Source organism: Gossypium raimondii, chromosome 5 (genome assembly GCF_025698545.1).
Source record: "Gossypium raimondii isolate GPD5lz chromosome 5, ASM2569854v1, whole genome shotgun sequence".
Lineage (NCBI taxonomy): Eukaryota > Viridiplantae > Streptophyta > Magnoliopsida > Malvales > Malvaceae > Gossypium > Gossypium raimondii.
The window spans coordinates 48,830,906-48,851,792 of NC_068569.1; the positions used below are offsets into that span (position 1 = coordinate 48,830,906).

Below are 20,887 nucleotides of genomic sequence, written 5' to 3' on the forward strand. Positions count from 1 at the left end.
CACATCATGTCTAACTCCAAATGTGCTGGAAAAGGATGGCTCAAAAGCAAACATTGCTTTTGGTTGGAAAGTGGTGTTGATAGGTTATGGATGCGGGGTAGTGTTTGGAATGGCCATGGGATGTGCTGCTTTCCAAACCGGCAAGGCGAAAAGGTTCGTGAATTTTGGTTGAAGAACAACATGAGAAGAAGCGAAGAAGAAAGCCAAAATATAGCAATAGCATCTGTGGATGAAGAAGGATCTAGTTGGTGCAAATGAAGTTAAAGCATTTGTGCTGAGTCTTCATAATTTCTTGTTTAGTAGTCTGTCAGAAAGTTTTTCCTATGGTGAAAAGTTGCATTGGTATGTGTCTGTTTTTATGATTGTAATAATTCCTCTGTATTTCATTGCATTTCGTACTATTTGTAAGGGTTTAGTTCGAGTGTAACATCTTTTATGGTGCAACTATGTATGTCTTCTTTCTTGATTTTCAATTTTTAGTTAACATTATACTGCTCACCATAAAAAAATACATGTAGAATTACAAAAGATTCAATTATTCAAGTTTGAGTTGCACTGATAAACACGTGATGATGAGAATTCATGAACATAAGGTATGGTTTAAGCCCTTTTGCCATACGCATTTATGTTGTAGATGTTCAAACATGGAATAATTCAACCTGCCTTTGTGTATTCTTAATTTTGTGCCGAACCTATATATCTATCAACAAATTTAAGAGTAATATTTACAATAGCATTGCAGAGTAACATATTTAAGATTCGATTACACAGTCAAAAGATTGCAGCAACGATGAGATTAATCCAATTACAGGAATTGATAACCTAAATGGCTTTTAGGTATGTAGCTTCATTGACGGTTCAAACTAGTTAAAATTTCCAGCATTCATGTCTTTGTTTTCCCTCAAGTAAACGTAGTCAATACTGCAAATGGTGTGGAAGTATTGTACATTGTGGCCCAAATGTCCAAAATTTCCACATTGCTTGTAAATTAAGTTCGGGTGAGAGAGGAGGAAGCAACAGCAAGTGTGAAGTCAATAGACAATTGATAACCTTAGCCCTTTTTGTGGAGTTAAAAGTATAGTCAATAGACAATTGATAGTCAAATTTGTAGCCGTCTTCTTCCTCCTTATTCTTAATTTTGTGTGGAAAATTATTTAGGACCAAACTTGACGTGTTATAGGGAAGAAGACTGTAATCTCATGAATGAAAAATATATAGTAAAAAGGAAGTAGTTGTTGATCACTAACAACATGATGATTGTGGAAATACAAAAATTCTCATATATGTGTTGAATTTTGTATTATGTGAATGTCTTGCATTGCATGTGAATTCTGCAATGGACTAACTACGTGTTATAGTCCTTTAATTTGAGTTAATGAAAAGTAACCATTCTTATCAAAATTAGTTATACTCTTAATTTATAAGAAAGGAAAGAGTAATTTGAGTTTAACTCAAAGGTTAATACTCGTCAATTAATGAAGTTTAGCCCTAATGACCCATTTGTGTTAATAAAGTTAACATTTACTATTTAAAAAATATTTTTTATTTAACATAGTTAATATTTTAAAGTTTTATGGTTTTATAAATGAAATATTTATTCTAGAACTAAACTACAATTGAAAAAGAATTAAAATATTTTGTACACAATAAATGTTAACTCTATTACAAATTGGATATATGTGATTATAGTAACTAAAATAAAACATTTAATAATAAAAGGAGGAATTTGATGCACTCGAGATCCCAATTTCTTTTACTCAATTAATATCACAATAAATGGTTTAGTTTATTTTTTATTTGTCAGGATAGGAGGAATTCAATTTAAAATTTTAATCCAATTATTATCATCATTGATATTTTTGTCGATTTGTCAACTTGCTTATTTTGTGTTAGTCATATACCACGACATATAAGGAAACCTAATTAATATGTAAAGTTGTCAAATTTTGACCAAAAAAAATTAACGATAGGACTAAGATTTTAAATAAAACAAGAAGATTTAATTTTAACCTTTTAAATATAGAGACTAAATGTCAAGAATTGTTGTGGCTTCAATCTAGGAAGATATCATTCATACCTTTTATAAAGACTAAAATAATACATTTAATAATAAAAAAACTAATTTAATCCAATTCCTATAATACAAATATATCCCAAATAATTTAAAAGTGAATTTTATGTTTGGGTTTTTGATGTGTGAAATATTGATGGATTCTAATTAAGTTTTGATTGATAAACTAATAAATGTAATTAAATATATTATAAGATACAAAACTATTGTTTGATTCTCCATAAGTCGGTTTAGGTCACTTTCATTGGGTGACTTACCTCTAAGTCTTCTCACGTCTACATTAATTCACATTTTCTTTTGAATTTCTATGTAGAAAAAGGATGTATGGAAACAGGATTACGATAGTGTTGAAAATAATGATATGTTAGGAAAAAATATAAAAAAAGGTGTATATAATTAGTTAAATATATATAAATTTTGTAGCGTTACTATAATTTTAAAATATATTATTGTTAAAAAATTTTAAATTTCATATAAAATTTTAAACATATTTTTATTGATTTTTTATAGAAAAATATATTTTGTTGATTGTTTTAAGGCTTACAAATTTTTAAATAGTTTTAAATATTTTATAAAGTATTTAATTTTTAAAAATATATCTTTTAAAAGGAAATTCATTAATTCATTTAATGAGTAAGATCATACAATTTGAAGGGAGAAAAATAACAAACACGTTGTGCGCGTTGAAGGACAAGCTCTATCAATATAACAAAAACTTCAGTTTCAACATCAATAGATCATTATGGCACGTTGACGATCGGCTTTGTCACAACTCAAGCATAATATATTAAGAGTGATTGCAAATACTTAATATAATAAGGAAATCAGCAATAGATGGTCCAAAGCACTTAAAAATATGTTTTTAGATCACTTTAAATTTCAAAAAGAAATTATTTTTTAATAATTTTTAAATTTTTGTTAAGTGTGATCGGTCACAAAAAAAATACCTTTTATACAGAGATTTTAAAATTCTTTTCAAAAGATAAATTTGAGATCTGCATTGAATTCTAGAGAAAGAGTAGGTTCAAGAGTCGGTTATGTGTAAGGAAGATTGTACTAGCCCTACAACACTCAAAATTGGTACTTATTAATTATACATTTGTCAAAAAATTCAAAATTTAAAATTGAGAAATCTAATGATTAATTATGACCCCTTCAAATAGAACACTAACTTTTCGAGTGAATTAAAATTTATTAGTGAAGTAATTTTTGGCATCTCTTGATATCCACAAAAATATTAAAAATATTAAAAAACAAAACTAGTAAATTCACTTTATTTAGAAAAAGATATCTCCAAATTAATTTGATCAATGGTTCACCGGCCGGGCCTGTGTCCAATGAAAGTATATTTTATAAACTAACTTATTATTAAACATTAAAAGATATATGAAAGAATACTTTTTATTAATTTTGTTTTAAGTCACCAAAATCTATATTGAACAAATCAAATTTAGTGACAAAATTAAAAAAATTTTAAGTTTACTTTCAAAGTTAAATATGAGTTAAATGGTAAATTTACTTATATTTTCAAAGTGTAATGATAATGAAGTATTGATGGATGTTAATTAAGTTTTGATTGATAAATGACTAAATGTAATTAAATATATTATAAGTTAGAATATTATTGTTTGATAAATCACTTTCACATTTTCTTTTGAAGGTTTCATTAATTGACACTTTAGATGCTAATTAATTTTATTTTCTACGTAGAAAAGGATGATTGAAGGAGATTTCAAAGTTATAAATATGTTGTTAGTCTCTTTTAGATTCATTCTAATCACTCATATTATTTTGTGGTTAAAATATTGTTTTTATCATCTTTGATACTTTTTACTTTAGATGCTACTTAATTTGTCAACTTGCTTATTTTGTGTTAGTCATATACCACGACATATAATGTTGTTAGGAAACTTAATTAATATGTAAAGTTGACAAATTTTGACAAGAAAAATTAACGATAGGACTAAGATTTTAAATAAAAACAAGAAGACTTAATATTTAACCTTTTAAATATAGAGACTAAATCTCAAATTTTATCAAAGTACAAGGACAAATAGATTATTTCAACCTTATTTTGTTTAAAAGTTTTTACATTTATTAGATCAAAATATTTTGTTAGTGCTTGTACTTTGACAACATTTAAAATTTAATCCTTGTACTTAAAAGTTAAAATGAAGTCTTCTTACTTTTCTAGTTTAAAAACTTAGTCCTACCATTAGGATTGTATGTATTTTCTATTCAAATCAGTAAACTTGGATATATGTTGAGTAGACTGCCTTCATATAATGTTGCATATGATTGATAATAAAAACCTATTAAGTTGAAATTTTTAATAGAATTAAAAATGATTGGACTAGAATTTTAAATTAGAAAAATAGGAGGATTGGATTTTTTAACTTTTAAATTATTGGGACTAATAGCATATTTTAAACAATTTATTATTCTGAAAATAAAAGAATATATAGTAATTAATAAAATATTTATTTTTAAGTTTTTTAATGGATTATGTGGAGTAATGTCAAGAAAATTTAGGAGAAATTTTGAAAATTCGCTTCTATGTACGTATTTTTTAAAGAAGAAGACTTGACATTTACTTTGAAATTTCTTCAAAACTTTGCTTTCCTTTTTAATTTTTAGGGTAGTCTTAAATTTATCAAGTGTGCGAGGGTTGAAACATATTAAATCATGCTCTCTGGGCTTTTCTTCATCATCCAAACTATTTTATCAACTCAACTTCCCTTTTCCTACTTTTTTTTATTTTCTTGGCTTATTCCGTCTTGCAATCATGAACTACAACACTTGCTTTCATCTTCTTTTAGCTTTATTCATACCATGTTCCATACTTTGCTTGGCTATGACAGTCAGGGATCTCAACTCCGATCAGTTTGTACTTCTCGAGTTTAAGGATCACATTGCCGGTCCTCAAAATGTCTTGGCAAACAATTGGACGGCCTCAACCTCTGTTTGCAATTGGATTGGTGTTTCTTGTGGCATCCTCCATAAAAGAGTTATAGCTTTGAATCTTACAAGCATGAATCTTAGGGGTACTATCCCTTCACACATTGGAAACCTTTCATTTCTACTCTCTCTCGACTTGAGTAGCAACCATTTCTATGGCCATCTCCCTAAAGAATTGGGCCAATTGCATCGTTTGAGGATCCTTCAATTAAGCTACAACCGTCTTAATGGGGAAATTCCATCATGGCTTGGGAACTTACAGAGAGTTCGAAGCCTGAAAATGAAAAATAATTACTTTACAGGCACAATCCCTGAAACACTTGTTAACACGTCTAGTCTAGAGATCTTGAACTTGGCATTCAATCAATTATCTGGTCAGGTTCCATCTTCCATCTTCAAAATTTCTTTTCTGAAGATTATTGATCTCTCCAGCAATAGCCTATCAGGTAGTTTGCCTAATCATATGTGTCAACATCTTCCCAAGCTTGAAGGGCTTTACCTGAGTTGGAATGAATTATCTGGTAACATTCCATTTGGCATGGGCAAATGCAACAACCTTAAAAATTTGTCATTGTCCCGTAATCAATTTATGGGGATCATTCCAAGAAGTATTGGAAATCTAACACGACTCCAGGAATTATATTTGGGGTTTAATAATCTAGAAGGTAATCAATTTCCTTGATTTCTTGAATTTAAAGTATTTTTTTATAAAAGAGTTTGATTTGTAATAGATAACAAAAGGAAAAACTTTTAATTTTATTTGATGAAAAACATATGCTGAAATATATTAAAATCTAACATCTCCAAATTACTGTAGAACAGAAAAGAAAACCTCTTTGACTTATGCTAACAAAATAGGTAGTTTGACACCTTGATTTTTCGATTATGTGTGCAGGTCAAATTCCTGAGGAAATCGGTAATCTTCTTGGTTTGGAAATGCTTAATATTGTAGCAATTAAAGGCCTTACAGGTCAGATTCCAATGTCGATCTTCAACATTTCTTCTCTGAAGGCTATTAATCTCTCCAACAATAGTCTATCAGGTAGTTTGCCTAATAATATGTGTCAACATCTTCCCAAGCTTGAAGGGCTTTACTTGAGTTTGAATGAATTATCTGGTAACATTCCATTTGGCATGGGCAAATGCAACAACCTTAAAAATTTGTCATTGTCTTGTAATCAATTGACGGGGATCATTCCAAGAAGTATTGGAAATCTAACACGACTCTGGGAATTATATTTGGGGTTTAATAATCTAAAAGGTAATCAATTTTCTTGATTTCTTGAACTTAAAGTATTTTTTTTTATAAAAGAGTTTGATTTGTAATAGATAACAAAAGGAAAAACTTTTTATTTCATTTGATGAAAAACATATGCTGAAATATATTAAAATCTAGCATCTCCAAATTACTGTAGAACAGAAAAGGAAACCCCTTTGACTTATGCTAACAAAATAGGTAGTTTGACACCTTGATTTTCGACTATGTGTGCAGGTCAAATTCCTGAGGAAATCGGTAATCTTCTTGGTTTGGAACTGCTTAGTATTGTAGCAATTAAAGGCCTTACAGGTCATATTCCAACTTTGATCTTCAACATTTCTTCTCTGAAAACCATTGATCTCTCCAACAATAGCCTATCAGGTAGATCTCTCCAACAATAGCCTATCAGGTAGTTTGCCTAATGATATGTGTCAACATCTTCCCAAGCTTGAAGTGCTTTACTTAGAAGATATTAAATTTTCTTTGTTTCTTTAATTTAAAATATTTTTTTCATAAAAGAGTTTGATTTGTAATAGATAACAAAAGTAGCATTTTATTTCATTCAAGGCAAAATAGTTAATTTCATAAAGCATTTTATTTAGAAGGTATGTTTTTCACTTCTATTTTCAACTATGTGTGCAGGTCAGATTCCATCAAGTATTTTTAATTCAACTACGCTCGAAGAAATAGATCTATATGACAACAAATTAGAAGGTATGTTTTTCACTTTAATATTTTCCAAACTCCAAAAACATTGTGTTGAATTTGTTTCTTCTATTTACGTCATATACTTTTATCATTTTAATCTGATAATAAACAATAAGATTTATATGAATTGATTTATTTTTAATTTTTTTAATTTCCATTAAACTTTAAAATTAAATTATTTTTGGGTACTTTAGTTTTTAATATAAGTTACATTATTTAAGGGTACTTTAGTTTTTATTTTAAAAATTATGGTGATATTTGAATCCACATCAATACATAAAACCTTAAATTTATCACTTAAATTTATGATGTCACAAATGAACTCGACACCAACTTAGGAATTCACAATAACATCATCATAAATAATTGTATTCATTTAGTATTCTTAATTTGATGTATTCATATGTTTAAATTATGTTTTACTTATAGTTTAATCTATTTTTATTTTAATATGGTAGATATGCCATGTGTTATTATTAAATAGTTTAAAATTATGCATTTCATTATTTATCATAAGTTATTCTAAAACACAAATTTATGTCCTAAATAAGTGGTTCTCATACACATATGTGTATGATAAAGTTTCTAATTATAATTTAAGTATAAAGTAATTCAATATAAACTTTAAATTTTTATTATATATATTTTAAAACAATTTTTTAATAGAATCAAAATTGTTATTTATAAGGATACTAAATTTTCTTATGAAGTGAATTTATTTAACCAAATATTTTAGTAAAACCAAAATTCTTATCCATACATATGATAAATCTTAAAAGTACTAAAAAATATTTAAAATAATAAATTCAATAATATAGTAAACAACAAAGACTATATAATTATCAGTTCAAAAGTTTCTCAAAATCCATACATTTATATATATTATAGATATATTTTTAATGGCTTAATGCACAGTTTATTCCCTACAGCATATTGCTCTTTTTTTTTTTTAACTTTGGTCCTTAATGTTTTTTTGCCCACTTTAGTACCTAATATTATCAAACATTCCTAGTGTAGTCTCTAACATTATCAGGTGTTCTTGGTTTAGTCCATTGGATGTTAAAAAAATAGATTGAGATATCCAACTAACCATAAATTGCCATGTGGCATATGATGGCATCATCATCTAAAAAAACCAAAAAAATCTTTAAAATTTCAAATAAAATTATAAAAAATAACTACATTATAAATATATAATTGTTTTAAAACAATAAAAATTTATTAATTTTTAAATTTGTAATAAATAATAAAATTATTAAAAATTGTTAGAAATTTTTAAATATTGTAAAAATTATAAAAATTTATTAGAAATTATAAAAGACGATAAAAATTTAAAAAGAGAGTTAAAAACTAGTAAAAATTGTGTAACTTGAAATAAACTATATATTCGCTAATATTTTTAAAAAAATAAAATTTGATATTAAAATTGTATATTGTGGTGCAATCAATTTTTATAAAAAAATATTTTAATAAATTTTTAATATTTTAAAATATATCAAAATTTAGTACTTTACCAACTCCCCAATTCATAAATAGGAGGATAATGCAATTTAGCATACTTGAACCCACATTCTCCAATATTGGCAACAATGCACATGCCAATCAAGCTAAGACTTAATCGACAATTCTTTAGAATAATTAAACATGCAACAATAGTTCTTAAGATATTGGTCTAGACACAAATAATTTATCTTGAAATAGTAAAACAATATTTGGAATAATTAAAAACATAGATATCAAGTTTATTTTATTTTTCAAAATGCCATACTAACACAAAAACTTTTTAACCGTATTAATAAATGAACCTAAAATTTTCAATTCTAAAAGTAGAGAGACTAAATCACAGAAAATAAAAATATAAAAATTCAAATTCAAATATATGAAAAATACAAACATTTTGAACAAATAATAATCTTTAAATTTTACAGTATAATTTAATAAAATAAATAATTAACCCAATAGATAAAAATCATACCAGTTTACATTAAAAGAATGGCTTTAACATTTTGTTTCCCAAATCATAACTAATTATTATTCAGTGTTAGTCTCATTTTTAAGATTGATTAGATGCCACATTCTCATGCCAAACTTTTATTTTTATTTTATTTCAAGTTTTACAATATTTTAAAAATTATTAGTATATTATATGTTTTGTCTATACAAATCACAAGGACTAATTACTACTCAAAACTTCTTATTATGTCTCAACTTTCTAATTGATTTCATCACATTTTTCCATGCCAAAGTTTTATTCTTAATTGATTTAAAGTTTTGCAGTTTTTATTTTAATGTATTATATATCTTGTGAATTTGGTATTCAATGAATATGTATACTAAAAGATGCTATTTTACAGGTAATTTACCACCCATCACCAATGCTCCAAAGCTTGAGTTTCTTTTATTGTGGAGAAATAAACTTAGCGGAAACATTCCCAACTCTATCTCCAATGCTTCCATGCTTAAGATTCTATCCTTGTCACATAACTTATTCTCTGGCCCAATCCCTAAAATGCTTGGCAGCTTAAAGCACCTTGAAGTGCTCGAAATCTTTCACAATAATTTGATCACAGGATCTGCTAGTGATCATGAGTGGAGCTTTCTTTCTTCTTTGACGAATTGTAGGAATTTGAGCACAATAGATGTTTCAGGAAATCCATTGAGTGGCGTTCTTCCTACTTATATTGGGAACCTTTCAAAATCCCTTCAATACTTTTATGCCTCTAATTGTGAGCTTCAAGGCATTATTCCTATGGAAATAGGTAACTTAAGCAACATGCTGGTTTTAGAACTTGGCTATAATAAATTAAGTGGATTCATTCCAACATCAATAGGAGGACTGCGAAATCTCCAAAGTCTAGGTCTTTCCTCTAATAAATTAGGAGGGCCCATCTCAGAAAGCCTTTGTGATTTGGAGAGATTATGCAATTTTTTTAGGGTTGAATAAGCTGCATGGATCCATACCCTCTTGTTTGGGTAATATTACTTCTTTGAGATATCTTTACTTAGATTCCAACAAATTGAGTTCCACAATACCCTCAACTTTGTGGAATCTTAAAGATATCTTAGAAATAGATTTATCATCAAACCATCTTCACAATTCACATGCTATTGATGTTGGAAATTTGAGGAGTCTACTGAAACTAAATTTATCAAGGAATCTTCTCACGGGCGATATCTTATCCACATTTGGGGGTCTTCAAACTTTGGTTTCATTAGATTTATCAAATAATATACTACATGGTCATATCCCTGAATCATTTGATGGGTTGATTAGTTTGGAATTCTTGGATTTATGCAATAACAATCTCTCTGGAGTCATTCCCAAATCTTTGGAAAAGCTTTTATATCTAAAGTATTTTAATGTGTCTTTCAATAGACTTGAAGGGGAAATTCCCAGCAAAGGATGTTTTTCAAACTTTTCTAGCACATCATTCATGAAGAATTATGCACTTTGTGGTCCACCTAGATTGCTAGTCCCACCTTGCAAAAACGACATCCACAAAAACTCCCAAATGATTATATTGCATGCTTTTAGGTATGGTTTACCAACAATTGGTATTGTTGTAGTACTAATAGTCTTAACTATTATGTATAGAAGATGCCAAAGAAGGAGTACAACTCTACGAATTAAAGATGATTTGTTGTCTTTGAAAACACCGAGAAGAATTTCACATGCTGAACTTTCACGAGCAACTAATGGATTTGAGGAAAGAAATATGCTTGGTTCAGGGAGTTTTGGATATGTATATAAAGGGAGGCTTTCAGATGGAATGGAAGTTGCAATAAAAGTTTTCAATTTGCAAAGAGAGGGAGCATTTAGGAGTTTTGACATTGAATGTGATGCTATGCGTAATATAGTTCATCGTAATATTGTGAAGGTCATTACTTGCTGCTCAAGTGTTGACTTCAAAGCCTTGGTGCTTGATTACATGTCTAATGGAAACCTTGAGAAATGGTTACATTTTGAAAATTGTTTCCTTGATATCATACAAAGGGTCGACATAATGATAGATGTTGCGGTAGCTATAGAACACCTCCACAATGGACATCCAACACCTATAATTCATTGTGACATAAAACCAAGCAATATTTTACTAGATGAAGACATGGTTGCACATGTTGGAGATTTTGGTATTGCCAAATTGTTGGGAGAAGGTGAAGTAATGAAGCAAACCATGACTCTTGCAACTATCGGGTATATGGCACCAGGTGAATTCTTTTTTATTTTTGTATGATTATTTTCCTAATTTGCATTTTATATTTTTGTTTCATGTGTATGTGGATATATATTTGAATAAGCATTTTAGAAATAATTGAGGATGAATGATGTTCTAATTATACTTGAAATGCAGAATTTGGATCAGCAGGAATTGTTTCTATAAAATCTGACGTCTATAGTTATGGGATCGTACTTATAGAAACTTTCACAAAGAAAAAGCCAACTGATAATGTGTTTGTTGAAGAAGAGACTATAAGGCATTGGATGGAAAGTTCATTGCCTAAAGGAGCGATAGAAATTGCAGATGTTGATTTATTAAGAAGAGAGGATGAGTACATTGCCGTTAAAGCAAATTGTATCTCATGTATCATGGAGTTGGCTTTGAATTGTTCAAATTGAGTTACGGAAGAAAGAAAAGATATGAAAGATGTTGTGGTTGAGTGAAGAAAATCAAACAAAGGTTGCTAAACAACATCCAACATTTTTAACAGAGATGGTGAGTAATGAGTACACTTGTGGTTATTAATTCACACTTAATTTTATCTTTAATTCAACATTTTAATCTATATATTCTGGAATTTTAATCATATATATAATATGTCGGTATTCGTAAAAATTAATAAACTATTTTTTTTCTTTTGCTCTCACATACTAGGCTCTCTTCAAAATTAATAGCCTATATTTTTATAATTTTTAAAAGATTAAATTAAAGTTTTATCATTTTTGGGGGGTCAAAGTACAATTTTACGTTTATTAATTTAAAATTTTAAAAATTTTAAAGGGCCTAAATGAAAAAATTTCATTTTAAGGGGGGTCGGGACCCCTGCCAACTCCCCTAAGTATGGCCCTATTAACAAAGCCCTCAACAAATGGTATTGTTCTCATGTTAGGGTTTTGTCTCTTGATTCCGCTAAGAGTCCTATGGGTTCATGGAGATGGTTGCAAGGTAAAGGCTACACATGCATTGGTTGGTAGTTTGAATCCCTACGCACATATTCTCAATGATTATTCCGCAGAGGCTAGGGATAAAATCCCGACATTGGGACACTACCATTAGTTGTTGAGGGCAGCACCGATTGCCTAGCAAACAACACTCAAAAGACTTCTCCTAAAGGAGTCGATCTCCCTCAACAAAAAGTCAAGTACAAGGTCTATTATGGGTGATCGTAATTTATCCAATCAATGACATATAAGTTTTATCGGTTTTCAAGTATTTTCTAACTCTTTCTCTTTATTTTCTTCTAAAATTTTCAATTCATAGACAAGTATAACACAATGGTCTTAATTGAGCTAGCTTGCCTCGTCAGGTAATTTGTTGCTTTCCATTTATTTAGAGTTATTTAGAGTGTTTTGTATTTAATATTGTCATAGTTGAAAGTATCATTCATAATCTAATCTAATTGTGTTTTTGGCCAGTGGCTGTTGATCTAAGAAAAATAAAGGAGGCCAATAAGAAGAACGAAACTCCACATCTTTACTATCATGTTCTACAAAACAAAGAGACTTTTTTCTCGATGAAATTTGTATTGGGCTATCAATGTTTCATGGATTATATTGTTTTTCTAATGTAAGATTGGGTTTTGCCAATATTGCATGCAAAATCAAAGTAATATTTGCCGATGCTTAGCTTAATCAACTCTAATGTCTTTGTGGATTTGATTTGTCTTTCTGATTTAGAGATTATTTTGTGAATGTTAAATTGCCTTTGGGCCTTTCAAAGGAATTCAGCAAGCCTACAAGTCATTTAATTACCTTTGGACCTCCCATGAAATTTTTATGTATGAAACGTACAATAAATGGCTTGAATTTCATAATTATATTATATATAATGAATCATTTGTTTCTTTCTCACCCTCTCCACCAAAATGACCATTAACATCATCAAAATCACCCGTATGATCCTAAGGTTTCTTGTCTTGTCTAAACATGTTTTTTTCTTTTATATTTTGTTAATAAAAAATATAAATTTATTTTAAACTTTCAAAAACTTATAATTTAAACCTCTAAAATAGAAATTTTATTCATCAAACTTCCACAAATACAAACCTATATATTGTTGCTAATCCAAATCGAATATTGGGATTAGGGTTGAAGCAAATTTAAAGCTAATTCTATTAAGACCCTTTAAAAATTAATAAATTAATACATGATAACTTCTTAAAATTTTATAATTTAATTCTAATTCTTCTATTTTTATTTTCTTAGATTCGCCCCTATTCAAAGCTTCAAGCGTTATTTGGTTTGGTAGTATAGCATGGTTGTTGGAAAATTAAGTGGATTAATTTATTTCATATTTTTCAGTCCCACTCGCCTGTATGTGATAGCTCCAGTCTCTACATGCCCGTGTGACTTACCCACATGCCTTTGTGGGTTTTGGGGTTTTAAATTTTTCTCTTTAAATTAGTATTCTAATTTGTTTAAGTTACAATTTAGTCCTTAATAATAAAACTTGAATTAGACATAGTAAACGTACTCAAACTAAGCTAAAAATTTCAGGCTTGCATAATTTAACTAAAAGAAGGTTGGTAAACACTTTGATCTAAAATCGGGTTAGTTTTACAATAGGTGGTAATAATGAAAATGATGGTACATAAAATATCGAAATAATGAAATGAATGATATATGCCTAAGAAGAAACGACAAGAGAATGATATGTATCATGACATGTAAATGTATGATTATCTTTAATATGTTGATACAAGAAAATTATGTACGATAAGTTTATATGTAATATGTGCAAGTACGCTAACCAGTGTTGTTGCTTGATGCTTAGGCAAGTGCCAAGCTATTGGTTGAATGGTAATATGATTATTTAATGGAAGTATTGAATTGATAAGTATTTGAGTGAAAATATGCTAGTGCTCATGAAAAAGTGGTATGGTTTAAATTATGCAATTTCTTATTAAATGACTTATCATGTGATCAATTCGAAAAAAGGCTTTACTTAAATGCACTAGCTTGTGACTATGGTTGAATGATATGTTTATGATTTGTGTGTCACGCATAGGGAATAAGCGTGGAAAGTAAAGAAATGCAAATGAAAATAAAGAAATTATGAAGAGTTAAAGTTATATAAAATCCTACTAAGCTTGGGATAAAATGTATAAGTGATACTATGAATTTATTCACCTTGTGAGTTGTTGAATATAGCTGCATGAGTATTGTGGTATTAATAGTGGGTTATTCTTGATATGTATAGATTTCATATTTTGAAATGAACTAATATGATTAAAGTCTATACGAGCTTACTAAGCATTCATTGCTTATGTATTCGCTTTCTTCTACTTTTCAGATTATAGGAAGCTTGATTAGGTTGGAAGCTTGTCGGAGACATATCACACTATCCATTGGTTATATCGGTATGTTCAAATGATTGGATTTTGGTTATAATGGCATGTATAGATATTTTATTTAATAATGGACTATTTTCATTCACACGAGCAGAGACACGGGCATGTGTCCCCTACTTCTAAGAAAATTTTTGAAAAGTTGGGAAATGTTCGTATTTAATTCATAAAGTTCGGTAATGCTCCGTAACCCTGTTCTGGTAATGGATAAGAGTTAGGGGTGTTACACCTCATTCCTTCACCATCGCATGAGCAGCTTTGTTGGCCTCCCTTGGTACATGCTTGAAACTCAAACTTCTGAAGTTGTAACCTCTCCCTTAATTTCTTTAATCAAGTTACTAATACATGATCTATCTTCTTCCGCAGAGTTCAGTTTGTGTATTATGGTTAGCGCATCCCCTTCTATGCATATGTCCTGGAACCCCATATCTTCAGCCATAATAATGGCTTGCAGACACACCCTTGCCTCGGCCATCATTAGATCTGAAATGTTTTCCCATGGGTAGGTACAAGCTACCATTATTAGACCTTCCTAGTTTCATGCTATGATTCCTGAGATAGAACATCTTGATTAAAGGAAATTTACAACAATATGTTAAATTAAGAATATTAAATAAATAAATTATTTATCATATTGTTATCATTAATCTTAAGTTGGTGTCGAGTTAATTTTTGACACCAACTCAATCAACAATAAAAATATTTTATCATACTCACAATGTGTATGAACAAATATATTTTATATTAAAATATATATTTATAAAAAATATATGTAAAAGATCTCAATAGTCTCTCTCAATTTCCAAATTGAGGAAATTGCTCACCCTAAAAAAATCAGAGCAATTTAGTCCCTATTAATTTTGAAAGTGAGCTACTAAGAATAATTAATCAGGACGTTAATTTTCCATAAAATGTACATGATTTTGGTTGGTATATTAATAAATTTAGCCCTCAAAATTTACACACTTTGCAATTTGGTCTTGATTTAACAAAATTTTCCCGCAACGTTTGTGTAAATATGTAAATGTTGAGGTTGAATTTCTTGATTTTTTTTTAAATTAAAGCCAAAATGACAAAATATATAAACATTGAAGGCTAAATTTATAACTATACCAATCAAAATTATGTACAATTGATGGAAGAATTTAACACCATAATTAATTGTCCTTAGATACTCACTTTCAAAATTGATAGGGATTAAATTGCTCCAATTTTTTTGGGAGGGACTAATTTGCGCAACTATGAAATTAAGAGGCATTGGAGAGGTCTTTTTCCCAAAAATACATCAACAAATGATTATTAGTGGCGTGGTAATCGTTTTCTATATGAATTTTTTTAGTCTTGTGTTTGATTCTCAAATAATATTTTTCAATCGTTTTACTTGAAGATTATATAAAAGTAGGAAAAGGTGAAAATACACTTATAATAATATTAATTTCCCTTTAAAATAAGAATATTTTAATAATCTTAAGCCTCTTCTTGAGTTGGTATCCCAAGCAAACCATACATCAACTCTATTTAGAATAAGTTATATCATTCAAGGATACTTTAATGTTCTTAATGACAAACAATTGGCGAGGTAATAAATATAATTTTATTGATGTAATATGATACAATTTTGTTTTATGCACAATTTAATCTCTTTTTTCATTTTGATATTATACATATTTCATGTGTTATTATTAATTAGTTTCAAAACATAAATTTCATTCTTTATTGTATGTTATTTTTAAACACATCTTTGTATTCTAAATTTGTGGTTTTCATACACATAAGTGTGTGATAGGATTTGTAGTCAATATTTAAGAGTTTTATTGAGTTGGTGTTACCCTCAATCACATCACCAACTCAGTAATATATTTACCAAAAGCCCCTCATTTTTAAGCTATTACTATGTTTAAGTGTTTTAGAGTTAGTGCCACCTTCAACTACGTCATCAACTCAATTATAAAATTATAAAATTTATAATTAATATTATTATTTTGTCACTTTTGTGTTTTTATACTTGTATATCATCTTTAATTAAAAGAATTATAAATTATAAATCTAAAGATTGAACACGTATTTACTAGTATTAAAATTATAAGTACTTTACCACCCAACCTATACTCAATTTGAAAGAAAATATTTTAACATAAAATGGGTGTGACAAAATTGGTTATATATATATGTTTTTCATATATTATAATATATGTTTTCAAAAAATATATATATAAACTACAGATGTAATTGTAAGACACATTATACTCATAAATAAAAATATAAATTCAAAGTTTAAAAAATATTGCCACAAACTCTAAAAAGGAGATGAAGGATACCATAAAAGTAAATATATATTTATTATAATTTGATTACATCAGTTGGTTGAATTAAATATTTCATTACTCAATAATCAATTCGCTTAAACTATTATAATTAATTTTAAAATTGATTTTACGAGGGGCGTATTGCTAGGGACATGGGCTTGACCGAGTCAACTCAACCTATATCATCTGTTTCTATTGAGTTTTGCTCGACCCTACCCCAAAGACCTGTCAATGTTGTTAAAATTGAAATATTTAACTTGTTGGAGAAGACTAACGGTAGAAAAGTAAGTCAATGCTAAAATGATATGTCGACGTTTTTGTTTTTTAGTTTTTGGTGTAAGACGTTTTGTTGTTTTCAAAATAGTTAATAAGCCTGAAATTATAAAAGATAATCATGAGGTCTTAAATGCAATTATGATATTTCTAAAAAGATATTTCTCAACAATTTTTTTAATTTCTTAATTGATGAAAACAAATTTAGGTATTTCCCAATTTGTAAAAACATGTTTTTTTTAATTTCTAGGTTTTCTTAGCTTTTTATATTATTTTGGAATTTTGTAATATTCTTATAATTTCTTAAAAATAAGAAAATAAAAGAATAATAATGAAATTCGCCTAAAAACAATTACAAGGACTAGATGAAGAATTTGACCTAAAACTTTGTTTGAAATGATGTCATTAATGTGTTACATCAGCTTTCTTAGAGAGCTAAAGATTAAATGAATTTAAGATACCATGAAACTTGTATCTCTTTCCAATAATTTAACATTATTTCAATATTCAAAATGATATGTCAAATTTTTAAATGAAAAGATTGAAATGGCATTAGATGAATAAAAAATTCAAGTTTTATGGTATCCCAATGTCATTTAATCCTTTGTTGCGTAGGGGTATAACTTTAAGGTGAATTATTACAAAGTAACAAATGGATAATATTCGTGACCATATATTTACTTCAAAAGATTGGTGACCAAAACTATAATTTTAAGCAAACATAAGTGACAGAATTTGTGACTTTTCATTTTTTTCATTTTCAAAAAATTTTGGTTTTACATTTTAGGCATAATGACAAATTTAGCTCTAACATTTTTTTCATTTTACCTCATTTGTTTTTATTGCTATAGCCCTCAAGAGTAACAAATTAAAAAATTAATTTAGCCTTTATGAAAAAAGTGCACCAATTGAGTACTCAATGATTTTAAAAAAAATCAACTGACCTCTTCATTTAACAAAAACTGTGAATTAAACGATTTAACCGTTAATTTGACTAATGCTACGGACAAAAATCACCAAAAATTGTCATATGATAGTATGATAATGTAGCATGCCACATAAAAAAATAAAAAAATATTTTTTAACAAAAAAATAATTAAAAAAAACATTTTTAAATTTACTTGCAACAACCTTAAGTAACATCATCCACAAAAGCTTGAAGGTTCATATCCATAGAACCACCTTTCATGGCCGCTTCCCTCGCCAACCCTTTCCATTTCTCAACATTTTTCTTCACTTCCATCCTTTTCTCTTCATCCCCCATCACCAAATCCAAGCACCTAACAATGTCATCACGTTAATTTATTGAAAGAATATTTTATAAATTAACTTATTATTAAACATTAAAAATATTTGAAAGAATATTCTTGATATAATATATTTATAATATTAAAAATATAATTTATGCTTTAATTATAAAGAAATTTTTGAAAGATGAATTTATTATAATGTGTAGATATGTATAATATAATTTTTTCGGTGAATAATTAAATATCATTAAATCATTTTGTAAGTTAATCATAATTTTTATAAATGATACAAAAATAATTTAAAGCATATTATTCTATAAAATATTAAAATTACTAAATCATATTATAATGAAAGATGCAAAATAGATACAAGAATATAGTATAAGAGGTTACAATTCTTGTTGTAGATATATAATTTAGTAGTAATATTTTAAAATATGTTGTTAGTTCTTATATTTCAATAAGTTCATTCTTTATACTTTAAAAGTTATAAATTTAATCCCTTATTTTTTCAATTTAAAATTTTAATTAAATTATTGTCATCTTTGATATTTTTTGTCGAACTTGTCAACTTGTTTCTTTTGTGTTAGTCATATACCACGACGTAGAAGGAAACCTAATTAATATGTAAAGTTAACAAGTTTTGACAAAAAAATTAACGATAGGACTAAGATTTTAAATAAAACAAGAAGACTTAATTTTAATCTTTTAAGTATAAGGACTAAATCTCAAATTTTATCAAAGTATAAGGACAAATAGATTATTTCAACCTTATTTTGTTTAAAAGTTTTTACATTTATTAGCTCAAAATATTTTGTTAGTGTTTGTACTTTGACAACATTTAAAATTTAATCCTTGTACTTAAAAAGTTCAAAATTAAGTCTTCTTACTTTTCTAGTTTAAAAAACTTAGTCCTACCATTAGGATTTTAAGTATTTTCTATTCAAATCTGTAAACTTGGATATATGTTGAGTAGACTGTCTTCATATAATGTTGCATATGATTGATTGTAACACCCTAAACCCGGCCTAGACGTTATGGCTGAATCTAGTGATGTCACATGAAATGGGATTTGAAGACAAGATTGTCGAGTTAAAACCATTACAGTTTGTTAGCTTTTATTTAATTCGGAAAAAAATAAGTACCAGTTGATTTGCTTTAAAACTTATCTCTTAGCGGAAGCTTTTGTAACCAATTAATTTAGGGAAAGTCATTTCTATTTATGAAAACCTTAGTTTTTAGAAAAAAACCGTATTTTGTTGAGTTGCAGTTTAAAAAAAATCTATAAAAACAATATAAAGTCCCAAATTTATAGCCAACCAATCCATAGTCCAAAAGTTACATAAAAACTCCAAATAAGTAATAAATTCTAGATATTAATGGAAAACAATCTAAAATTACATGTGGCCACTGTCGAGTCCTCCGCTACACCGACCTGTCAAGTCTGAGGATTACCTGTGCACATAAAACAAAAAGGGTGAGTTTACGTAAACTCAGTGTGTAATCCCGCAGATTCAAACAAACAATTAGTATTCACAGTGCACAGTTGAACAGTCTTGGGCCTAAGCCCTTTTCAGTACCAGTAACAGTTTGGGCCTTAGCTCATCTCAATACAGTGTCAAAATTGCAGTAGGGCCTTAGCCCATCACAGTAATTTCACTTTATTTAGAAAAAAGATATCTCCAAATTAATTTGATCAATGGTTCACTGCCTTGGAGGCCTGTGTCAATGAAAGTATATTTTTTAAATTAACTTATTATTAAACATTAAAAAAATATCTGAAAGAATAATTTCTTATTAATTTTGTTTTAAGTCACCAAAATGTATATTGAACAAATCAAATTTAGTGACAAAATTAAATAAAATTTTTAGTTTACTTTCAAAGTTAAAAATGAGTTAAATGGTAAATTACTTATATTTTCAAAGTGTAATGATAAACATCAAATAAAATATAGTGATAAATTTCAATAATTTCACAACTGAGTTAGTTTTCAGTTGATACATAACACTAAAATTAATTAAAGTTTTAAAATAATTATATATACTGCTCCCCCAAGCATTTATTTATTCACTAATACTTGAAAAGGGTTATTTGTTGGTCTACTTTGCAGGATGTTGTTGGGCATTTTCAGCAATGGCAGCCATTGAAGGGTTAATCAAAATCAAAACTGGTAAATTAATCCCATTATCTGAGCAACAACTGTTGGATTGCAGTAGAAACGGAGGAAACCAAGGTTGCAAAGGAGGATGGATGATGAATGCTTTCGATTACATTAGCCAAAACCAAGGAATAACCTCTGAAGAAAGCTACCCATAAGAAACTTGCGACACACAGATAAACGAAGTTGCCACCACCAGTGGCTATCAAATGGTGCCCAAAAACGACGAAGAAGCATTGCTTAAACCCGTCGCGAATCAACCGGTCTCGGTTGCACTTGAAGGCCATGGACGAGACTTTCAGTTTTACAATGGTGGAGTGTTTAAAGGAGATTGTGGA

At 28.3% G+C, this 20,887-nt stretch overlaps 1 protein-coding gene and 1 long non-coding RNA gene across 2 annotated transcripts in view; both read left to right on the top strand.

Annotated features, from left to right (window-relative positions):
* The first annotated feature begins 4,925 nt into the window (after positions 1-4,925).
* LOC105766326 (receptor kinase-like protein Xa21) overlaps positions 4,926-20,887 on the top strand; it is a 161,521-nt gene continuing 145,559 nt past the window's right edge. Inside the window, exons 1-3 of the mRNA XM_052630431.1 lie at positions 4,926-5,694; positions 5,925-6,290; positions 6,522-6,596. Of these exons, the coding sequence (XP_052486391.1) occupies positions 4,926-5,694; positions 5,925-6,290; positions 6,522-6,596 (1,210 nt within the window). The remainder of the gene's footprint in view (positions 5,695-5,924; positions 6,291-6,521; positions 6,597-20,887) is intronic.
* On the top strand, positions 11,662-12,797 carry LOC128032040 (uncharacterized). The gene is made up of 2 exons (XR_008195709.1): positions 11,662-12,521; positions 12,631-12,797. It is a non-coding gene; the product is annotated as an uncharacterized LOC128032040 (long non-coding RNA).